Source organism: Aspergillus lentulus (assembly GCF_001445615.1).
Source record: "Aspergillus lentulus DNA, contig: Alt05, strain: IFM 54703, whole genome shotgun sequence".
NCBI classification, from domain to species: Eukaryota; Fungi; Ascomycota; class Eurotiomycetes; order Eurotiales; family Aspergillaceae; genus Aspergillus; species Aspergillus lentulus.
The window spans coordinates 459,829-474,713 of record NW_028322121.1 but is presented as its reverse complement, the minus strand read 5'-3'; the positions used below and the strand labels follow the sequence as shown (position 1 = coordinate 474,713).

The 14,885-nt window shown below is 52.5% G+C and overlaps 4 protein-coding genes across 4 annotated transcripts; 1 reads left to right on the top strand and 3 right to left on the bottom strand.

Moving 5' to 3' along the window:
* Window positions 1-209: 209 nt before the first annotated feature.
* ALT_2856 (putative polyketide synthase) lies at window positions 210-8,613 on the bottom strand (the record flags this gene model as incomplete). The annotated part of the gene is made up of 12 exons (XM_089599444.1): window positions 210-403; window positions 517-1,186; window positions 1,245-2,320; window positions 2,376-2,501; window positions 2,553-6,158; window positions 6,225-6,917; window positions 6,983-7,490; window positions 7,546-7,719; window positions 7,777-8,059; window positions 8,129-8,171; window positions 8,226-8,370; window positions 8,422-8,613. 12 exons carry the CDS (start codon window positions 8,611-8,613, stop codon window positions 210-212), a joined length of 7,710 nt encoding a protein of 2,569 aa, XP_089456187.1.
* Window positions 8,614-9,809: 1,196 nt separating this feature from the next.
* On the bottom strand, window positions 9,810-11,814 carry ALT_2855 (uncharacterized protein; the record flags this gene model as incomplete). The annotated part of the gene is made up of 6 exons (XM_033559144.2): window positions 9,810-10,198; window positions 10,260-10,624; window positions 10,686-11,024; window positions 11,081-11,411; window positions 11,474-11,607; window positions 11,687-11,814. The coding sequence occupies 6 exons, from the start codon at window positions 11,812-11,814 to the stop codon at window positions 9,810-9,812; spliced, it is 1,686 nt and encodes a 561-aa protein (XP_033415035.1).
* Window positions 11,815-12,486: 672 nt separating this feature from the next.
* Window positions 12,487-13,066, top strand: ALT_2854 (cell wall mannoprotein 1 family protein; the record flags this gene model as incomplete). The annotated part of the gene is made up of 2 exons (XM_033559145.1): window positions 12,487-12,822; window positions 12,878-13,066. 2 exons carry the CDS (start codon window positions 12,487-12,489, stop codon window positions 13,064-13,066), a joined length of 525 nt encoding a protein of 174 aa, XP_033415036.1.
* A 448-nt stretch (window positions 13,067-13,514) lies between these two features.
* On the bottom strand, window positions 13,515-14,426 carry ALT_2853 (uncharacterized protein; the record flags this gene model as incomplete). Its single annotated transcript, XM_089599443.1, has 2 exons — window positions 13,515-14,281; window positions 14,345-14,426. The coding sequence occupies 2 exons, from the start codon at window positions 14,424-14,426 to the stop codon at window positions 13,515-13,517; spliced, it is 849 nt and encodes a 282-aa protein (XP_089456186.1).
* Between the last annotated feature and the right edge of the window lie 459 nt (window positions 14,427-14,885).

The following is a 14,885-nucleotide window of genomic DNA, read 5'->3' as shown; positions in this document are numbered from 1 at the left end:
TCGTCGGAAATCAGCAGAAGTTCAGAACAATTGCATCAAGCTTCTAGCATCCAAGCATCTAAGCATTCAAGATCGGTTTGCATATATCGGTGATTATTGATTTGTGTGGACTCTTATCTCTACCTATTCGTTGAATTTTTGCTGTTAGAGTAACGTACTCAAATACATTGTTCACGATTTAGACGCAATGGCAACAAGCCTCGCTTCCCTTATTTGGTCTCTGCAGGCTCTTCATTACCCTGCATTTCCTGCTTCAACCTGTCTGGCAATAAGTTGCTTTCTTGGACGATTTTCATGGCTAGACCAGAGAGAGGGACTGGACTGAGAATGTCAAAGACGGAGATCTCAGTGTGGAACTCTTTGGCTATCCATGCTCGCATTTCAACCGCGATCAAGGAATCCACTGTTAGACGGTCAGTATAGGCCTACCATGAATAACGGATTTGCAGTTGGGAAAAGAGGAAAGGAGGAAAAGAGGAAAGAGAAGTGGGAAACGAAGCCACAAACGGGACTCACCTCCATAAGAATGCAGTGGCTGAGTGTTACTGATATCCTCTACAGGCATCATCAACACTTTGGCAATCCGCGAGATGATGATGTCTTCAACAATCGCGGCAGCTGCTACCAATGACTCTGCCTTAGTGAAGGCGTCCAACCCCGCCAGGACTCCAGCATCAGCGCCGGATTCGCTTGTTTTCCATAGAATCGAGAATTTGACATCTCGAGCCCAACGTGTGCGCTGCACGATTTCCTCCATTTCGTCACCAGCAACCAGACCGGTCACCACTTGCGGCGGTATGTTATCGTTTTTGAGCTTGCGACGCGTGATGACGATCTCAAGAAGGCTATGGATATCCGCTTCGCTCACCTGCAGTGCTTGCAAATGGCTCATGTTTGCGGCGTCTCCGGACTCAGCTAGATAGCCGATGTCTCGGACAGCACCAAGGTCCAAGGCTGTTGCCTCCAACCCCTGTCGGCGCCGGAAGTGCGCAAGAGCATCTTCATAGACGTTCCCAGCCGAGTAGTTCGCTTGTCCAGGGTTTCCGATAACGCCTGAGATAGACGAGAGCATGACGAAGAAGTCGAGGTCCCTCGGCAGGGCCTCGTGAAGATTCCAAGATCCCTGGATTTTGGCCCTGGTGCAGACGGTCCAGTCATCATACGTCATATTATCAAACAATCCGTCCTATTCATCGTCAGACTTTAATGGGTGACCAGCAAGGACGGAAATGGCTCTCGCTTACCTTCAGTACCATAGAGCATTGAACAAAGCCCTTGATGGGCGGTAGCTCAGTGCTGCATTGTCGAACTGCTTGAAAGACCGCTTCTCGGTCGGAGATGTCACAAGAGTATGCCTTGGCAGTGCAACCGTAACGGCTCAGCTGCTTGAGGAACCTCTGTGCCTCCGGCTTTGAATCACCAGATCTGGAGAGAAACGCTAGGTATCTGGCGCCGTGAGACTGGAGCATGTCCGCAATGCTTCTGCCAATCCCTCCGAGGCCACCGGCCAACAGATATGTTGCGTTGGCATCCAGGGTAAAGGGAGGGTTAGCCCGAGGTAGGACTGGAACTATATCATCTGGGCTGGCTCGGACAACAATCTTCCCAAATACCTTCCCAGATTGCAGCCCTCTGAAAGCCTGCTCTACCTCAGAGTAGGTATAGGTCGTTATGGGGTACAACTCTCTCAATTTCCTGTCGCTGAGGAGATTAAAAATGTCCTGGAGAGCCTCTGACAATTCCATATGCACTTCACTGGTGGGGTGGAATTGCTCGAGATTAACACCGATGTAACTAACACCACGAAGGAAGGGCTGCATATCGAGACCTGTGTTTCCCAGGAGATCTCGTTTGCCAATTTCGATGAAGCGTCCAAAATCAGCGAGGCAGTGCCAGGACTGGCGCAAGGATTCTCCGGAAACAGAGTTGAGCACCACATCCACACCACGTCGCTTGGTCATTCTCATGATACCTTGGGCGAAAGTGCCATCCCTGGAACTGAAAATGTGGTCCTCTGGAATCCCATAGCGATCCATAAGCAGGTCTTTCTTGGCTACAGAGCCCACGGTTGTGTATACTTCCACACCGAAGTGCTGGCAAATCTGAATTGCGGCTTGACCGACGCCACCAGCTCCGGAGTGAATTAGTGCCGTTTCTCCTCGACGGAGCCTGGCCCTATTGACTAGCCCTATCCACGCGGTTGAGAAGGCGGTTATGACGGTGGCTGCTGCTTCGACGGTCATATGAGCGGGGACGTGCTGGATGATGGTCTGCCTGATACGGACATGAGTGTTGAAACTGCCTTGGAGCATGCCTGCCACTACACAGAGTTAGCTCATCTAAAGTACTCAACGTGAGGCAAGCATTGTGCGAACCTGTATCTCCCGGTTTGAACTTGGTCACAGCCGATCCCACCTTGGTGATGATGCCGCCCACTTCGCAGCCAAGTGTAGGTGTAGGCACTTGTCCTAGGGCGGCCATCACGTCCACGAAGTTGAGTCCTGCGAAGAGTGAGTTAGGGGTAAACCGCAACGTTCACACGATGTACTTACCAGTACACAACACCTTCAGTTCCACATAGTCGGCATTCAAGGGCTCCTGGAATTGTCTGTCCTCGACAAATTGGAATGTATTGAGCAGCCCAGGCTCGCCAAGTTCCATCTTCAACGGCCGCTCGTCTTGGAGCAGTTTCTCCATGACCGGTCGTGGCTTCTCGTTCAACGCTGCCATTGCCGAATTCAACCCAGGCTCTTCGACAAGCCGTGGCACGTATAGACAGCAGCCGTCCTCCGCGAACTCGTAGTCTCTGGTTTCGCGCTCGCTCGAGCTGAAAAGGCCCTCAAAGACTTCAGAAACTAGAGTGGCAGCGAGCTCCGAATGCAGGTCAAGACCTAGAGATAGGTCGAATGTTCCAAGGCGTTTCTCTGGGTCCTCGGAGCGAAGAGCCCGAAAGAAGCCAGTGCTAACGCCAGAAAATGGCTTGAAAGGCCCGGAGACCTGACCACCTCGGGTGATCCACAAGACGCCCGCGCTGTTCAACACGATGCCCTTAACCACTTCAAAGACCGGCTCTGACATTTCCCCAAGGACGGGGTTGTCAATCTCCCAAAAGGACACCAAGGCCTTACCAGACACATCTCCTATCGTGTCCCAATTCCTCTCGCTGACGGTAAACCCGAGTTTAACCAGCAGACCCGCAAAGTTGGCAGATAATGCGGCAACATCGGTATCGCAGACGTCCGGTTTGAGGATGATTACTTCGGAGAAATTGAAAGAATTAGTACGCTCGACTGAAGACACCATCAGAGACAACTGATGGAGGTCCACAGCGTCAGAATCGTGGACGATATGCTGGACTCCGGCAAAGCCACTTTCTTTCAAGACTCTTTCCCAAGCATCCTCATTCAGAGGAAAGGCTCGAATATGATCGTCTTTATAATGGCTCCACCATCGCGGGTCAAGCCCCAGGACAAACGCTGTTCGCAGCTGAGCTTTTGTTATCGCGCCGAGGAGCAATTTCCCACAGTCCTTCAACAGTTTCCTCAGGTTGCACAGTCCGGACTCAAGGTCCCCTGCAGTCGGCAGAAATTCGTTAAAAATGATGTAATCGAACTTTTCGGATTCGAAACCTTGCATTTTCAGATCCTGGCCGATATCCAGAAGCCTGAAATCCACCATTTCCCGATCGGCCAAGCAATCCTGGGCTGAATCCAGCGACTCCTGCGAGCGGTTTGTGAATGTGTACCTTTTGAGGCGAGCTGATCCCGATGTCTTGTCGCTCAATCGATCGAGGACGGACGCTGCACAGGAGGTTGACCCGTTGCCGATCTCCAGGATTTCGATATTGGGGCTCACAAATCCCGCGTGATCAAGAAGCTCGACCACGACGGAGTTGATGAATGATTGTCCCAGACAATCGTCGATAAATTCTGAGATCAAGCTCTTTGTCAGAGCATTGCTGTCAGTGTGTGGGTTCATGATCTCCTCCAGTTTGCTTCCCACCGCTTCAATCGCCTTCAGCATGCGTGGAGATTCGTCATTGAGAGCACACGTGCTTTCGTCACTGAAGGATTGGTCGGAAAGGCTACGCATCCAGTTGATGTATTGCTGCAGCACGCCATCCCTTTCTTTGTCCACCTCAGTGGAAAGCATGGCCAGTGACTTCTTCACGTATTCGGACACGGCCTGGTCGCAGAGAGAAGCGCGTCCAGCAATGGCCGGGTCGAGAGAGAAGCGCTGCGTGTTCAGAAGCGTACGCATTGTTGAATGCGAGCATTCCACATCCTTCTTCCACATCAACTGCGTACAAAGATTGCGCTGAGCTCTGTTGAGACGCGAAGAAAGTTCCTTGCAAACGAACCCTTCCAACAGTACCTTGGGCTCACTCCAGGTATCGTCGGACATGACCACTGTACCACTTTGCTGGAGGCGCAGTTTAGGCCCAAGTGTGCTGAAGCCACGCAAGAGAGAACCGGCATCGCTTGGGAGAGAAGCCGAGACATATAATGACTCAATGAAACTAGGAGCCATGGCGGAGGAATCGTCCTTAACCGTCCCACAGGAAATCATCATTTGAAACACGCCATCAAGCACAGCAGGGTGTATCGGAGTCGGATACTCAAAGTTCTCCGGCATTCTTGCCGCCGAGTCAGGAATCTGGAGTTCCCCGTAGCCGAAACCATCACCGGCATTAATTCGAGTAAGATTTTGGAAGAGAGGCCCTAGCTGGAGGCCCAGCCGGTTCAGCTTATCATACAGACGCCCCACATGAAGCTCTTTGGTCGGCCTTTCTTGGATAGACAGATACTCCTGCCTGCGTAGTTCCCACTCGCGGGTCGGTTCAGCGGATCCGTCGATCTCATTTGGCTTCGAGGCATAAATAAGCTTCACAAGTCCGGAGCAGTGCTCGATAGCAGCTCCGTCAGAACCTATGGAGAGTAGTGAGAATTGAGTCCAGTGAGCCGTGTTGGCCTTGGTACCCATTTGATGAGGCCTGAGCTGCATCAACGTCTCAATAGCTGCAGCGGGGGAGGTAAAAAGCAGTGGGCGGAGAAAAGTGACATCCCGGAACTGGTAGGCATGGATGGTCTCAGATTGCTTTGCTGTTTGTTGGCAAGCCTCCATAACCATCGTCAACATGGCTGCTCCCGGAAGGACCAGCATCCCCTGGATGCGGTGGTCCATGAGCCACGGGATCTCGACTGGCCTTAGAAAGTTTTTCCAACGAGGAGCGATGGGGTTGTGATCATCACTTGGAACTCCAAGCAGGTCAGTTCTTGGCTGAGCACGGGTACGTCTCCATAGATTCAACCTCGGCTCATGCCAGTATCGTCTTTTATGATTAAACGGATACCTGGGCAGGTTCGCCAAGGCTTTGGAGCTGCCTGGAGTTTTGGACATGTTATTCACAATCGCTAGGTCCAGCTTGAAGCCCAAGCTCCAGAGTCGTCCAGCTGCGCACAATGCAGTCTCCTTTGCATCGGCGCCTCGGCGGAGAATAGATGCGTAACTGACGGACTCGAGGTATGATTCAGAAGCGGCCGCCAGAATATCCCTGAGTGGTCCCTGCAAGGCAGAGTGAGGACCCAGCTCAATGAGGGCGTTGACATTGGTTGTAGCCTTGCGACGACTCTTTGTTGCGCAATGGTTGAGTAAAGCCGTAACTGCCTCGCTGAACCTTACTGGGTTCAGAAGATTCTTGACCCAATATTCCGCGCTCAGGTCACCATGGGAGATCTCAGCTCCTGTGACAGAAGAGAAAAAGGTGATATTGGAGGATCCAGCGGGGACAACATCTTGAATCGATTCCAGATACTTCTCGGCGATCACTTTCATATGAGGGGAATGATATGCTGTTTGAACCTTGAGTTTCCGACACCAGACATCGTCTGTCTTCAGCATATTCTCGATTTCTGTCACCGCGGAGAGATCTCCTGATATTGTTACGCTCTGAGGACTATTGATGCAAGCCACGACTGCTTCTCCTTGTGTGAGACGGTCGATGTACTTCTGTGCCGACGTCTCCGAGATGCTCGCAGCCATCATCGAACCCTTGCGGCCCGGCAAGAGGGACGCCATTGCGGCTGTGTGTACTCCTCGGAAGTAGGCAATCTTCCAGGCGTCCTGTGTACCCAAAGCACCAGCAGCGTACGCGGCGGCTTACCGCCCTGTTAGCAGGTCCGTATGCAAAGGGGCATTCAATTGCAGCAGAGGAGGGAACCTACCAATCTCGCCGCTCGAATGACCGACAACTGCCTTTGGGCGCAATCCCCAGTGACTCAGAAGATCTACTAGTGCAATCTGCAGGACAGTACACAATGGCTGAGAGATCTGAGGTTCATTGATGCAACTTTGGTCTTCCGGGCGGTTGAGCTCCTCGAGAGCCGACCAGGGGCATCCCAGTGAGATGAGGTATTTGTCCGCGGCTACTATGCTCTGTTTGAAAATGTCGTACTCCTGGAGCTCCCTTCCCATGGCATACCACTGCGCTCCTTGGCCGGTGAAAACGAAGGCGCAGGAAGGCGACTTGACAGCACGAGGTAACTTGGGGAGCGATCTTTCCAGCGATCCTAGGAGATCCTCCGTAGACTCTGCGACGGCAAAGCTCCTCCAATCGAAAACTGTCCTTCTCTCTGACAGAGTATATGCCAACGCAGCGATTTGCGTCGCCTTCTCATATGCCAACCCGTTGTTTTCGGGGCTAAGGCTGCTTCGGAGAAAGTCCATGTACGTCTGGGCCAGACGCGACAATCCATCCTGCTCGGGTGCCGAGAAGACATACAGCCTCTGCTTTGCAGCGCCACCAATCTTGTCAAGCGGGAAATCTTCTTCGCCAATCGAGAGCCCCGAATCAGTACTCTCGGAGAGTGGAGTACCGGTTATCCTCTGAGTGTTGTGGTTTCCTGTCAGATTTCTTTCTGTTCCCAGCTGGTCAGTCGTTCGGATCCCTTGCAGACCGATAGTGGAACAGGGCACGACTTACCATCAAGGTAGTGCAGCGCGTCATCGAGAATCAGGTGTGCGTTGGTCCCACCGTATCCAAACGAGTTGACACTAGCACGACGGAGGCCGACAGTGGGCCACTGTGTTAGCTCCGTGGGAATCTTTATGTTCCATTCTTCCAAGCGCAGACGAGGATTCGGGGTTTCGAATCCATGTACAGCGGGTATCATGCCCTGCTCCAAGGCCAGGACAGTCTTGATGACTCCTGCAATGCCTGACGCTCCTTCTAAGTGACCAATATTGCTCTTCACGGATCCTACCAGAAGTGGGTACTCGTGTTCTCCCTTCGCTAAGCCAATTGTCTGTCCTATGGCTGATAGTTCCAAAGGGTCACCGACTGGGGTGCCAGTTCCGTGGGCCTCAAAGTAGGTTGTTCTGGAAAAGTCAAGCCCGGCTGTCTCGTATGTTGACTTGATGAGATTAATTTGAGCTTCGGCGCTCGGTACAGTGATACCGGAGGTTTTGCCGTCCTGATTGATACCGGTGCCCTAGCCGCCCACTCATTCAACGGATGACTCCATAAAAAGGGCAAATATGACCTACTCTAATGACTGCGCGAATGACATCGTTGTCTCGCAATGCGTCTGCCAAGGGCTTGACGATTATAACTCCCATGCCTTCGCCCCGGCCGTAGCCATTGGCTCTGCTGTCAAAGCTGTGGCACTGTCCATCGGGGCTGAGAAATCGCAACGCGGATAATCCACGCCACAGTTCCGGCTGAATTATAAGATTGGTTCCGGCCACGACTGCCTACAGAGTCGCGATTAGTATCACCTTCGTAGCTCTCAAAACGAAGCGAAAGCCCATGAGAAGGAAGGTGGCACTGCTGCTGGGGGCCAGGATGCTTGATACCATTTTACTTTTTCCAGCCCGCAATTCCTGGCAAGCCAGGTGAAGTCCCACCAGACTCGATGAGCATGCGGTGTCAACCATCAGAGACGGGCCTTGCAAATCATAGAACCACGATAGTCGGTTCGCCAGCATGGAGGCACCACAACCAGTTGACGCGTACGGGGACATGGTGTGGATTTCGGCTCCGGAAGTCATCTCATAGTCTCTGGTAAAGCAGCCAACCATGCTACAACTAGTAAGCTTTCTGTACATGGCCGTCGTTCTGTCGACTCACACTGCGGTTTGACTGCCGGCCACGGATTTGATCGGCATCCCGGCTGGGTCCTGTCAGCGTGTCCGACATACTTTGTCCAGGCTTCGGTGCGACCTACCATTCTCAAACGCCTCGTAAGTGACCTCCAGAAGAATGCGATGTTGAGGGTCCATGCCCTCTGCCTCCGCTGCTGTCATTGAGAAGAAGGGAGCATCGAAGGCGGCAATATCCTCTTTCAAGAAGTGCCCTTCCTTAGTGATGATCTGCAGAGACTTTCAGCATCCTACTCGCCACAAAATATCGGAGACGCTTACAGATCCATTCCGATCGGCCGACGGATGATAGTGTGCGTCGACGTTGAAGCGATCCTCTGGGATTCGAGATTTAGCCGATCTCGCATTGCTAAGGATATCCCAAAAGCCACTGGCCGAGTTCGCCTCGCCAGGGAACCGCCAGCTCATGCCAACAATTGCAAGGGGCTCCAGCTTGTCGCTCATCGTGGTCATCTCAGACATCGCCGAAGCTAGATGAAGTCTCTTGCACGTGCCTCAGATCGAACAATTCTCAAAGTATATGGAAGCTAAGAAAAAGACGACTGAACAGCGGTCTAGTTTCCCTGCTCTGAGCGCTGATCGCTTCTCACATCGTCAATTTAACATTTAAGCCTTCCTCGGACATCGGGGTGTTCCAGGATTGACTTTCCCATTGTCAACCCCACGGGGTGTTGTAAGGATGCTGGAGGATTAGCATCTCGGCATAGACCACGGTCCCTCCGACTGGCGTCTTGATCCGCCTGACCTTCGTTCTCAGTAGGTACGATAGAGATGTGGTATGGGATGGACGGATATTGGAGTTTACGCACTGACACCTCTTCCCATTCCAAAGCGCCGTGCCAGACTCCGGCGGAGGCTTTCTCTTGAGGGATGTCTCAACGACGCTCTAGTGCTCAGCGTCTACAGGGGCGGTCACGGACACTTTATTCTTCTGAAAAGACGCCGAGCCGACAAAGTTCGGGCGTTTGAGCCTGGCGCGTCTTGTTTTAGGGGCAAGAGGCGCTAGTCTTGTCTACCCACGAGGGAGCCCAGCGTGAAATTGGCCGTTAGTGATGCCCCGTGGGCTTGATCCTAGTCTAGAAGGAAGCTATTCTGAGTAAGGCTAGGAGCAGAACCACAGACTACGCCGTTGCTCGCCTTGGTAAACAGTGGACTATGATCTAGTGCAAGATGGCCTTGACGATTGCAAGACCACCTTCTGAGGTAGATGGTCGTGGAAGCGGGTGGCTTCCACGATGAGAATATGTTCTGTTGACGACGATGCCGATGACGGCAGCGACGATAGCGTCGACGGTGACGTCCGCCTTCCCCTTGTGATTTTGTTGTGATCATGGATAATTGTTTAACTGTGCAAATAAAATCGAGGCAAGCTTCTCTTCTTCCGAGAAGACGATGCTTGCGCCGTCTGCCATGATTTTGTAAGAACCCTTGAGATATAAATAAACGATTGGGTCAAATAGCTACATGAGCAAAGAGCAAATTGTAAGAGCAGCATCAATTTCTATATCTGTCCGTTGACAAAGGATTTCCGTAGGATAAACAAAAATAGAAGTATACCGATGAGCCATTTGCCTTCCGCTTGAGCCCAAACAAGTCTTAAGCATCGCTACCGTAGCCAGGCGTTCCATTCCACTGCCGAGGCCTGTCTTTTACCTCTCATGTGCAGCCGCTGCAGCCGCTGCCGTCGCGGCCTCAGTACGCGCATAGGCCTCTTCCAGGTCCGCAAGCCGCTCCTTGATCGACTGCGGCCGACGTTGGAAGGTGAATAGGGTGGCAACCAGGCACGCAGCCGAGATCCCAGCACAGACTCGCATGTCGATGTTGAACACGTCGATATAGGTCTGCCTAACAAGCAATTGCTGAGTCACGGAGAAGCTGAAGATGGCCGTTGGCGAGCGGTAAAAGTCATCCAGCTGCGTTTGAGTCAGCACACCGGTGAGCGCCTCCTGGATCTTGTGGTTGAAGACGATGAAACTGGCTGCGATGCCGACGCTGCCACCGAAGATCCGCAGCTGCGCAACGACTCCCTGTGCAACGGCTATGTGGCCCGGCCCGTCAGTCTCGGCAAGCAAACAGCGTCGAATGCGTCAGCTACTCACCGTGGTCTTCAAACTTCACCTGCATGGACGTCAGGAAGGTCATCGTAGATAGACTCAATCCCAGCCCGAAGCCGAGGATTGCCTCGAATATGTATTGCTGCGGGACGGGATCCACGGAGTCAGGAAGCGTGGACAGAAGGGCGCTGCCGATGAGCATGAAAATGCTCGCCAGGTTCAGAGTCCAGAAGGTATTGTTCTCTTTGGCGGAGGCGGCGCCCCCCAGTGCCGAGCCGACGGCGGTGCTTCCCATTAGAGGCAGAAGGAGAACCCCGGATCCGATCGCGTCTTTGAGGTTGACGAGTTGCGCGCGAAGCGGGATGTTGACGATGACGAGCAGCATGACGAACCCGGTTAACATGGTGCTTCTGTTGTGCAAAAGCGATTAGTGCAAGTGATTGGGTTCATAGGCACCAATTTCCAACTTACAGGAATCCCGCCAGCATGACTCTATCGGCCAGAAGTCGGAAGGGCAGCTGAGGGCGAAGGTGCCGGAGCTTGGGATGCCGCGACACGATCCACTCCCAGCAGACCAGTGCTATCCACGCAAGACCAGAAATCACAATGATGAGGATGACGGGAGCGCTCTTCCACGCGTAGACGCGGGTAGCCGCCTGGTTGAGAATGAACACGAACAGTACGCTGCCGAGCATGATAAGGAGAGTACCAAGGTAGTCGAGATGCTTGAAACGGGCATTCTTCGTGGCGTGGAAATCGCTCGGCCAGACCAGGAATAGGGCAACGGCCGGGACAAAGGCACAAGGGCCACTAAAGTTCGACGGTCAGCCACTGATTCCTGTTAGCGGGGGACAGAGACAGCTCACTTGATCCAGAATGCCCATCGCCAGGATGTATAAGTGGTTAGAAGCCCACCAATGATCGGTCCACTGATACCCGCCAGCGCCACAATGACCCCAACAATCGATGAGATGATCGGTAGTAGCGCCGGTGGACTGATTTCTGGATAGATTATCATCGCCATGGCATACAGTCCGGAACCACCAACACCCTGGGCGGCTCGGAAGCCGATCAGTTGATTGAGATCCTTGGAAGCTGCACACGCCATGGACGCGGCAAGAAAGATAAGAAAGCAGGTGAAGAGGGCGATTTTCCTGCCAATCACATCTGACACCCGGGCTATAAATACGGCGCAGCCTGTACAAGACAACCATAAGCCCGTTTGCCATTACTGAGCACAAGAAGATAGATATGCTTACCGACATAGGACAGTGTGTAGGCGAGGACAATCCACGATGACATTCGGAATCCGCCAAACTCATCCGAGATGGTATAGAGCATCGTTGAGACGATGGTCGTATCCATCAGTGACAGGAACAGACCGACGGCGATGCTAGTGGTGCCTTATGTTCAGCATCCTCGAGCACGACGCATCTCCAACCCATAATATCGCGGTATTTATAGGACCTTACCAGAGGAGGATTATAGCCAGCCGCCAGGTTGCGATGACTGGTCTTGTCACCTCGAAGTCTCTTGAAGAGCCATTGTCAGTCTCGCTGCTCTTGTCCATCGTAAATTGGGACTCCCGCATCTCTTTCATTTTTTTGATAGTTAGTGGTGATGCACAATCACGCAGGATATGGAAGGTGTCTGTTCGCAAAGGGGCTTCGGGTCATGCATGGCTCATATTGGGGATATATATGTCTGCCTACAGTGGTGGGCAGACAATGAACTGACTGAGCCGATGAATGTGACTCCATGTGCAGCTGAGCTAGCACAGCTGTCGACATGGTCGTCCGCGTAGATTGAGTGCAGGGATTGTCTATGGTTAGTGCGTACGCTATAGTGCAGTTGATGGAGGAAGAGCCAACAGGCCAATTTTCTCGGTCTCGGCCACTTTTCACACCCTGGACGCCGACAGCCGCCATCGCTACTGCTGTTGGTTGATTGGTCTGCATCTCCTTCAAAATTATTAAATTTAGACCGAGGCATTCAGATTTGTATGTTTTTGATAGCATGATGTTAATCAAGCAGGCTGAACTCTTCTCACGCCATATCCGCAACAAAACCTCCCGTCTGTCTATTCTCGGACGGGCCGCTTTAATGGCATCCTGACGAGGAGTACTTACGAGGGATGAGTATGGAAGCTTCTTGTTCGGCCGGCCAGGACTTGCCATATTTATAGGATGTTCAAAGCCTCGCTTTGCAGGAACCAGATCAGCAAGCTCTGCCCTTGTGCATTCGAAACAAGCAATCCTTCAGCGAACCCACCATGATCGCTAAGCAGCTCCTCGCCGTTCTCCTCTCCATTGGCGTCTCCGCCAGTCCCTTGGCCTTGCGAGACGCCTCCACTGTTCTCGCGGATTTGAGCAGCATCTTGGACCATCTGTCAACGCTCAGCACCACAGTCGCGAACTTCGACGGCACTTTAACCGGTGCCGTGAGCGTTCAGCAGGATGAAATGACTCTGTCGGATGCGCTCAACAAGACCGTCATTGATCTGACTGCCTCCCCTGTGTTCGGGGCCGCCGACAGCACGAGCGTGACCAAGGCAGTGACAGGCCTTGAGACGAGCATCGTCACGGTCCTCGACAAGATCATCGGCAAGGTATGGTCGACTGAACGCTGCCACTGTCTGAGATCCCATTACTGATGATCTGAAGAAATCCTTGTTCGCATCCGCGGGCGTGACCAGCGTCGTCTTGTCAGACCTCGAAACCCTCCAGGGTCTGACTGATGATCTCTCGACGCAGCTGCAGCGGAAGGTCACAGCGGCGGATGCGTCCACCATTGCCTCGGAAGCTGCTCAGCTGGACGCGGTTTATACCGTTGCCATCTCCGCATTTTCCTGAACTGATGGGCCAGAGGGACGAGAATCCGCTGAGCGGGTGGAATAGGGTTGAGTTGGACTTCGCGTAGATAGAAACAACAATTTCAAGCTGTTTGCAGGCATCTATCTCGATCAAGAAAATGTAGAAGAACGTCCTGGTATCTCCGTTCACGGTAATCGGACCATTAGTCCTAACCATTGAGCTGACTCCTTTCTTGCTGCAGGAATATATCCTGCAAATGCTCGGACGGCCATGCAGAAGCCAGAAGAAAGCACAAGTAAGGGGCAGTTTACATAGGAGCCGTGGGAAGAGTTAGACTCAAAATCTCAAACGGGTCAAACAACAGCATGACTGACTAGGCTATTTGAAGTGCAGATGGTACTAACAATACTCAGGCGATATATTATTCTTCTTCCAAAGAAAGGCAGGGGCAAAAGTCAAGATCCAACTTCCCCCATTAGGCTTGGATTTACTGCAGCTGAGCCATTCGAATGGCCCACTCGATTGCAAAAGCCACTGACTGCAGGTCGCTCGAGGTCCGAGGCACTCGGTGGCCCCCGGAGATCTCCACTACTCGAGCCAGGCTCTTGTTGCACAGCCTGGCTTGCAATTCGCTCTGCCGCCGCAGGGGATCTGATCGACCGATGACGTGCACAGTGGGGATAGAGATGCGCTGTTTGTTCACTAGAGGATGGTAGACCCGCGGGAAGCCTTCGTCACCTCCCCTCTGCTTCCATAGTTTCTGGGCAGTCCCGTCGTGGCCGGCTGCGTTCTCAGACAACTGACGAACGAGACCAACCACGTCGTTCGCCAATGCTCTTTTCTGGCCTGGTAATAGCAGCATGACGCGGCGTTTCGGAACCTTTTTCATCTTGCTGTTCTTCTCTTCTTCCACTTCGTCATCTTCCTCGCTGATATTTGCCATGTTATCCTCAAGCCCTGGCTCGACAGATGACTTGTAGTATCGGCTGTACTTGTCGATAATATCTGCGTTGAACTTTGGGTCAGGCGATATCGAAAGCACGGAGCAAAGAAAGACCGCAAAGCGAAACGGTGGTGGTTGGTGGGGCCGATTGATTTGATGGTGGTATAGGATGGACAGAGCCAGCGAAGCACCCTGGCTGAAGCCAATCACTCCATCGAAAGGTCCTTCTTCATCGATGATATCCCATACAAGGTCGCTCGCTGTCTTGACTTCGCCACAGGATAGACCCTCGTACCAACTGTAGAAGGGTCCTTTTTCGATAGCCGGCAGTCCTACTCAAGACTATCAGTGAGATTTTATATTCTGCCTTTCACCTTCTGTCTTTCCTTGCGCTGGTCTCTGCGTTGGTCTCTCTCCCTGTCCCTCAACAGATACACACCTTTTGCCGGTCCACATCTCACAGGACCATCAACAAAGACATAATTGTGAGTTTCGCCGATCAGACTGCAGATATTTGATATCTGCTTCTCAAATATCACCGCAGATGTTCCCCTGTCAAGTACGATACATCGTAAGCCGATGCCGCATGGGCAGAATGTACGGAAGAAACGGTAGCAGAGCTGGCAGGCTCACCAAGGATGGAGACAGAGAATCTTCATACTGTTCTGTTCCGAGTACCTCTCGTTGACAGTGCAAGTCTGGTTCGAAGAGACGATCTCCATGAAAGTATAAACACAGCGGACCCATTCTGCATGCTTCTTGGCAGTGATATTAATCAGAAGCAGTAGTGATATTTAGCCGCTCACGAGCCACGAGGCCACCTAGGATCCAATCGGCCATTTAATCTTCTGATTTAAGTGGCCGAAGCGGATATCCCGTTCGGCGATATAGTCCCTGAGCCTACAGTGAAGCATG